Below are 8112 nucleotides of genomic sequence, written 5' to 3'. Positions count from 1 at the left end.
ATGTGGTCACCTCCGGGGCAGGCAGGAATCGAACTCATGCAGAAGTGGCTTTAGCTTCTCAGTGCTGTGCTTTAACCCGCTGCGCCACGAGGGAGGGCCCACGTTCCATACTTTTAACCTTACTGTTAAGACTCGATACTATCTTGTCCTGTTTGGTATGCATGGTATGCCATACAGCAGCCAAACCACAGTGGCCTGCCTACTGTTTCCGTTTCTGCCACTGAAGGACTGGTTATATCTGAGGAGCCACCCTGAAAGATCCAGCCATCTGAACCCATAGGAGCTGCACCTGAAAGCTGGGTCTTGGTTGGCTTACCAGCTGAGTGATCTTGTCCTCCCAGGCCTGTTCTGGGGTAGGGATAAACTATGTCTAAGAGGCTTATTAGTTCAAGGCAGAGGCTTTTGTGGGAGAGCTAAAAGCTGGCTGGCCTTACAGAGCTTCTTAATTTTAGCATCTTCACCTGTAAAATGGGAAAGCTAATTCCTTCCTCCTGAGACTGTGGAGGTGATGGAGAGGGACACTTGGCTGGGTTTTGCAGGTATCTCATTTCTCAATAACCTACATCCTGTAGGGTCAAGTTGCAGGTGTTTCTCCACAGGCTCAACCCCTTTTCCCCCCTGGGTCCTGATCTGTCTTCTAAGCTCAGCAGCTCACTGGCCCACCTAGATGCCTCTGGCTAAGCTTCTACTGGGACTTGGGGCTTTTCCCCCAGCATATTTCATTCCTGCCTGGGGCTTCTGCCCTTGCTCATCTGCTCTGCAGCCATGGACAGGATGGACCTCAGACAAACCTCAGACACTTGTTATCCCTGACCAAGGAGCGCGTGGCCAGCACTGTACCGATGGGGGTGGAAGTCCTGCAGACTGAGGTCTCCGTCAATCCTCCTGACTAGTTTGGCTAGGTCTGGGAGGAATGCAAGGCCACTTCTTTTACCCTTTTTGTATCCACAAAACATGAGCACACTCCAGATCTGGAGTGGGGGGTGAGGGTTGGGGTGGAAAGCTGTACTGCCTGCTTCATACTTAGTGTGTCAGCTCAAAACTTTCAGATGAAATTGTCAGGAAAAGGAAGTGAACAAGAGAGATTAGAACAGTTAATTATTTCAAGAACCCACAATGCCAAAGACTTAGAGTAACAAATTCACTTTAATTGACTTACAGATAAAAACTACTTAAAAGCCAGTGACCATTTTAGTCCCTTATCTGTTAGTGCTGTATCCTTGACAGTCTTGAAGAACTGTATTAACACGTTATTTTCATTATTTCACTTTATCCACAGTATTAGAAAAGCAAGGTATTATAAAAGTTTAGTGAAATGTGTGGCTAGCAGCCCAATCCAGTCTCTTATATTCCATATTTTTTCTTTAGTTCTTCTACTTTGGCGATGTAAGCTTTCATTGCATCATCCTTGGAAGTCCCTGGAAGCAGTCAACAGGGTTATTTGTCAGAGGGGCAGCATGGTTGAAAAGCAGCAGCCTTTAGAATCCAGGGCATCCCTGGTTTAATAGTCTGAGGTGAAGTTTCTCACCTCTGAAGTGGGGTTCTACTCCCTGCCACTCCTAGGCCTAGCCGGGACCCAACTGCAGTTCTCGGGGAGCCTGGCCCACAGTGAAGGCTCCAAAAGCTCTTAGCCATCATGTGTGTGTTCTGCTTCAGTGCCTGATCCAGGGTATCTGGCCAGGGGAGCCCTCACTGCCTGGAGTCACCAGACCCCTGTGCCCCAGGAGCGGCTAGGAGCTGTAGACAGGAAGTGACTTTACTGGTCCTGCTGACTCACAGATGGCTGTGGCCTATCACATCTTTCTCTGTGGGGCTCTTATCTTTCTAAACTGTAAAACTGGCAGTGCAACAGCAAAACCAAGCACCCTCTTCTCCCCAGAGGAAAGCTGTGAGAAAAGTTTTGAGAATGCCGGGTTGAAAGGAACTGACTCTTAGAGGAGAATGAGGCAAATGTCTGCCTTGATACTACAGTACAAAGGATTCTGACTATATGCCCCAGAGATAGTTTCCTGGATCAGTTTCCTGGATCCCATGGTAAAGGATACCCACTGTGCATAAGAGCATGTTCTGAAGCAACAGAGAGTACATGGGGCTTGAGAATGGCATGGAACTTCCCAATGAAAATCAACACTCAGGCATTCCTGTTCCAGTTCTTTGCAAAGCCTAGGAGTGTTTATTGTATTCTGGCCCTTTTTGAACTCAAGGGTTTCTCATTTGCAGGAAGACAGAGGGCTTATTCAGAAACTAGCTTGCAAGAATACAAAAGCTAGCAGGGACTTTAGTGCCAACTCTTGGGTCTTGCTGCTGCAGGTGGCATGTGATTAAGTCGGAGCTTGGATACTTCTTGGCTGTTGTTGCTTAGCATAATTGCTCCATTCACCGAATCTGCCATGTGCCAGCAGTTTGCCCTGCATCAGCTCATTCCTTTCTTTTATGTGGCTTCCTGGCTGGAAGGGATCTAGAGAGAGTTGCTTGGGCTAGGGGCTTATAGGGAAGAGGGAGTTGTGGGCAGGGAACCATCCTTTATTCTGAATACACAGGAAGTCCACACCAATTATTATGCTTCCCAATCTGTTTCAGTGGCATGGTCCCAGCCCCACCCCTCCAGATGATACCAACCATTAGAGAGGGCTTTTAGAAAAGGCAGAAACAGTGTTAGGAGAAAAAGCAGGTGTTCCAGTTTTTTCCATTCCAACAGAGGTCAAGCTGATTTTCAGCATATGGTTCATGTACTTTCTCTCTTCATCCTTCACACTCCATGGTGCAGAATATTTCACTACTGGGATTCACAAACTAGGAAAACTGATTACAACAATTACCTTTCAGCCCATTCCAGGCATCCCACTTGGCTTTGCCTTTGAAGTCCATCATTCCGGGCCGTTCTTAAATAAAGAAAAGAAAGAGATTAGCTCTGCTTTAAGTTCTAGTGGAAAACTTTTATCAACCTTCTTTCCAAGAAAGCCATCATTTAGTATATCTAATCTTTCTGGGATCTGTCACGGGGTCAACTGGATCTGTAGTCACAAACTCAGATGTACAGAAATCCAAGCTTAAAAGCTAGTGAAAACAGGAACTACGAGGTAGTCCTTTCTTATCAGTTACATAAACTCCCACATTCCCCTTTTAAAAACTGTCCTTTAATTTTTTTTTTTTAAGATTTATTTACCTATGTGTACAGAACTGGGGTACAGGCCAGAGGTGCAGGGGCAGTGAGAGGACTCACCAGAGACAGAGTGGGGAGCAGAACAGGCAGATTGATGAAGCACACTGCTGAGGGGAGCAGTGGGCGAGAAAGGACAGGTCATCTGTTGTGCCAAGTGGGATCGGACTTGAGCTGAAGTGGCTGTGGCCAGTCTTATAATGCTGCACTTTAACCTGTTGTGCCACCAGGGAAGGCCTAATTTTTTTTTTTTAAACAAGTACTACATCCATTTTCTTGGCTTAAAATTCAAAACTATAAAGGGAAATGCTGTAACATTTCCTATTTCTTTTCCTCATGCATTATTATCAGTTTTCTGAGTGTTCTTTCTGTTCACAATGTTATGCCATATTTTACTAAATTGCAAGTCTATTTCTGGTGGATATGTGGGGGTTTTGCCTAAGAGCAAGATCTTTTAAAGTGATGCCATGACTTTATACTTGACAGTTGTACTTTGGAAACACACTACTTCCCTGTCCACCCATTTTGGTGTTTGAGAACAAGCCCAGGGGCGCCTTCACAGTGTCCACAGCCTGGATCAGTGTGTCTGAGACATGTCAGTGTCTCTGAGTGCTCTCAGGCAAGTATTTCAAGAGATACCCAAGAGAAACGCTACCTGTTGACTTAGCATCAGAATTTTACAGCAGGGCCTCTCTGGTGGCACAAAGGGTTAAGTCTCAGCACTATGAAGCTATTGGCAGCCACTGCAGCATGAGCTTGATCCCCAGCCATTGTTGCTGACGCACATGGCACAGCAGAGCTCTCTTGTCCTGCCTGCTGCTCCCCTCAGCAGTGTATTTCAGTAGATTCAACTGTTCTGTTCCCAAACTCTGTCTCTGGTAAAGCCGCTCACTGCCCTCTTGCACCTCTGGCCTATACCCCACTTCTTATATTCATAAATTAATAAATCTTAAGAAAAAAAAAAAGACTTCTAGAATAGCACACTTAACTACTCTTTTTTTAAAATAATATAGTTTATTTTATTTTTAGAATCATTTTGTACCTTTTTTTTTTTTTTTTTAAATCTCAATTGTAATCCCCGTGGGTTTCCCATCACCAAGTCACCCATGAGCACACTTAACTACTCTTTCTGGGCAACGGCAATGTTGTACATCTGCACCATCCAACTCAGACCTATGAGGCAACTGAGCACTTAAAATGGGCCAGGACTGAACTTCTGATTTTATTAATTTTAACCAGTTTCAATTTCAATAGCCACATGTGGTTACTTGCTACTGTACTGGAGGGTGTAGCCCTAGCGTGAGCCAACACCTCTTCAGGAAAGGAGAGATTTCCAAGTCAATCTACCGATACTTAAGGGATAGTAGGACTGAAGGCGGTTTGTGAAAAAAACTATTTGACAGAAAAATATCACAATCCCTCTGGCCAACCCCCAGTTCTTCTCCCATTTCCCTTCCTGGGAAAGAAAATAGAATTTATAAGCCAAGCACAAAATTCATGTTCACCACAAGGCCTTTTTCATCTAAGCTTTGTCTCTGAAGCCAAATTTGATTTGTCATTTCACCATGTCCTCTTAGGTGGCCAATAGCCAACCCAACTATTTCACCCTCCCACTCAACTGCAGTGGGGTCATGCCCACCCCTGACCAGGGGTAGAGGAGAGCTCCTTTTAAGCTACCATGGCTACCAGCTCTAAGTCCACACATGGACTGAATGGTGCCATTGCCTCAGCATATACCTGAGTTTCAAGGACTCAAGTGCAGAATTAAAAACGGCCCAGGGTAGCAAGCAGTATTACAAAATATGGTAATCCAAACCACAGCGCTAAACACTGTACCAAGGTATTTCCATGGGGAACAAATGGTCATCAGGAACTGTTGTCAGCAAAAAATGTTCTTGACCTGCCCTAAGAAGCCAGCTGCTTCTCTTCTCTGAAATCAGGTCTGGTACTGCTGCCAAGCTATCCAACACATCTCAGGCACAAATAGTGTGTTTCAGTAAAGCTACTACTGAGCTTAGAATCTGGGGCAAGCCTCTTCTAAGCGTGGGCTTATGCTTCCTCCCAAATAAATGGGAACTGTTGGTGATACCAGTGAAATCTTTCCAAAACTAGGATTTAAATTCAGAACCACCCAGAAACTACAATCAGTGCAGGGTTTGTAAGCCCTATCAATAGGGCTCACAAGTTAAATACCAGGAGCACTCCTCCCCGCCCCAAGATCCTGGGGTTTGAGAGTGAGGTTTCCACACATTAGGATTTCCAGATATTAACCTCTCACGGCTACTGAATCAGCTTAGATAAGTAGGATCTTCCACCCCTTATCTCAGCATACCTGTATTTACATCACCCACAGTTGCTTGTTTGTAGTGGCTATAGATGAACAGCATCTCTTCATCTGTTGGCTTGGTCTTGAGGTTCTTAACCTCCTCAGCAGCTTTTTCAAACTCAGCCTAAATTAAAGGGAGAGGATAGCTCAGGAATGGAGATGGAAGGCTTGGCAAGGCAGCCCTCCTCCTGCAATGCGGGTGAGGAAAAGCAGTCCTCACTCTAGTACGTCTCCCTTCTTCTCCCTAGCAGGGCAGCCAGAAAGGTTCGGCAAAATAAAGAGGGAAGGCCCTCAATTCACTCACTGTATAGACCTTTAAGTACAGGACTCTCATACATCAGGTATCAGATGCTTAAAATACAGTGGTGAAGGTGACAGACTAAGTCTGCCTACCGGGACACCAGGCCAGACCCGGCTCCTAGTAGGCCATGAACTGCGGATGGGACTTCCTCCCCCTCCAGCTGCGGAGTCCAGCGTTACCTCTGTCCCAGTGCCCGAACTGGAGAGGTGAGAGGAGCCAGAGGTCGCCCCATGCAACTCGGTCCCAGGAGAGTGCAGGCAAAGGGCCTTAGGATCCCTTCTCCCTAAGTTCTCGTGCCTGACACCAGACCCGTCTTCCTTGTCTCCAAGCGCTCAAGTATGGCTTCCCTACTTCCCCACTCTGCCTGGCGCCTCTTCTCCAATCCTGTCCTTCAGGACGGAGGACTCGATCTCTTCGCTTCTTCAATTTATGCAACCCCTACCTCCCCTCGCTTTCAACCCCTTACGGATGCACCGCGACGAACACCCGCCGGGCAACTTTCCAGCAGTTGCGGGTGGGTAGGGGTGTTGGGAGTCCAAAAAATGTGAAGTTCGGCTCTCAAGGCTCTGTCGGCAGAGTTGGGCTAGGCACGGGTCCAGGAGGTCCCGCAGAGCCGGTAAGCGAAAGAGCCAAGGTTCAGTCCTTCGCCTCCCGCCTCAAGGTACCTTCATCACCGCTGGACACGCGTTATACCTGAGACATGCCGGCTGGATTGCAAAAATTCCACGAAGCCTGCGGACAAGGCGAAGAGCAGAAAACAGCAGCAGCCCAGAAGGCTACTGGCAGCGCCTTTACATACGCCGCGCAGCCGTGCCGACGGCTCGGGAGAGCGACGCGCAGCCAATCAGAAGCCTGGTCTACGCTGGGGGCGTGTCCTGGGGCGCCGCCAACTTCTCCGGAACCCACGTGGGGCCGTTCGCGCACGCGCGGGCGGGAGCCGAAGAGGACGCCGGGAGCAGGTGGGGACAGCGGAAGGAGGGCGCGCTGGGTCCGGTGGACCGGTTTTGCTGGGCTCTTTCGAAACCCTGCAGGCGGGTGACCCTCGGGCACAGGGGAGGATGCGGAGGCTGAAGACTAGCAGCGTTTAAATTTGACCCTTTAAATATTGGTCTCGGCGTGAAGAGGCTGGGCATTACCTGTTGAGACAAGTTATCCCAGGATAATAAGGGCTGCGAGTGGGTCTCTTTCCTCCGTGGTCTGGAGGAGCCTCCCCGGGGACGGTCCTGGGAGAACAGCTAAATGGTGGGGAAGCTGAACTGGTTTCCAGGAAGGTGAGGCTTCTCTTCCTGTGAGCTTTGGGCATTTTTGACCTCCGGTGGCGTTTAGTTGGCCGTCCAGTATTGTACATTTTTGTGTGTGGTGCAGGTGTCTTGGTGCATTGAGGGCAGGGGCAGTTCTTATCTTTAGTTCAGTGTTGGCCCTTACCAGGTGCCTAGCAGATTATCTAGTAAATGAATGGCCCCTTCTGTCACAGATGTTTACTGAGCTCTGTTCAGGTAACTTGCATTATTACAGACTTTGGAGATCAGCGAAGAGAACAGATAGATTCTTGCATGACTGGGATTTACTGCGGCCCAATAGTTAATCAAGTAAGTTAAATAGAAAGTTTGTTAGGGAGTTGGAAGCTTATAGTTTTTTTTTTTTATTTTTTTTTTTAAAGATTTTATTTATTTGTGCATACAGAACTGGGGTACAGGCCAGAGGCTCAGGAGCGGCGGCGAGAGGCTTCACCAGAGACAGAGCGGGGAACAGAACAGGCAGATCAACGAAGTACACTGCTGAGGGGAGCAGCGAGCTGGTCAGGAGAGGTCTGCCACGCCATGTGGTCACCTCCGGGGCAGGTGGGAATCGAACTCATTCGGAAGTGGCTTTAGCTTCTCAGTGCTGTGCTTTAACCCACTGCGCCACCAGGGAGGGCCGGAAGCTTATAGTTTTTTATGGTGTGGGAGAGGGTTACTAGAGGGTTAAGGGAAGATAACATTTGAGAAAACCCCTTAAGGAGATGGAGCATTGCTGGGAGAAAGTTACTGTAGAGGTGTGAGAAGGGAGTGAGGGAAATAGAAAGTGATAAGGCGAAGGAGTTAGAGATGGCAGGCTGGCTAGATGGCTTTGAGCTTGCTTTTATAGAGATTTTGATTTTTGTGAGGTGGGAAGTCATCAGGAGTTTTGAGCAGAAGGTGATATAATTGAGAGGAGCAGTTTGTTGCAAGGTTGTTAATAGATGCTGATCTTCATAGTGTTAGAAAAGAGCTGCTCAGGTGGAGGAACAGTTTGGAATGATACCTAAGAGATAAAAGAGAATTTTCTGGTAGTATTTATAATGGA

General features: G+C 47.5%; 2 protein-coding genes across 2 annotated transcripts in view; one reads left to right on the top strand and one right to left on the bottom strand.

The window, feature by feature from the left end:
• Positions 1-1127: 1127 nt before the first annotated feature.
• Positions 1128-6583, bottom strand: DBI (diazepam binding inhibitor (GABA receptor modulator, acyl-CoA binding protein)). Its single transcript, XM_004674717.2, has 4 exons — positions 6481-6583; positions 5493-5610; positions 2820-2882; positions 1128-1418 (listed from the first exon to the last, which is right to left on the bottom strand). The coding sequence occupies exons 1-4, from the start codon at positions 6487-6489 to the stop codon at positions 1345-1347; spliced, it is 264 nt and encodes an 87-aa protein (XP_004674774.1). The 5' UTR covers positions 6490-6583; the 3' UTR covers positions 1128-1344.
• A 174-nt stretch (positions 6584-6757) lies between these two features.
• LOC101636024 (chromosome unknown open reading frame, human C2orf76) overlaps positions 6758-8112 on the top strand; it is a 116630-nt gene continuing 115275 nt past the window's right edge. Inside the window, exon 1 of the mRNA XM_012727355.1 lies at positions 6758-7058. The gene's annotated coding sequence lies outside the window, so the exon portion shown is untranslated. The remainder of the gene's footprint in view (positions 7059-8112) is intronic.

Source organism: Condylura cristata, unplaced genomic scaffold (assembly GCF_000260355.1).
Source record: "Condylura cristata isolate star-nosed mole 26May11 unplaced genomic scaffold, ConCri1.0 scaffold00002, whole genome shotgun sequence".
Taxonomy (NCBI): Eukaryota; Metazoa; Chordata; class Mammalia; order Eulipotyphla; family Talpidae; genus Condylura; species Condylura cristata.
The sequence above is the reverse complement of the archived record's forward strand: the minus strand, read 5'-3'. Positions and strand labels throughout refer to the sequence as shown.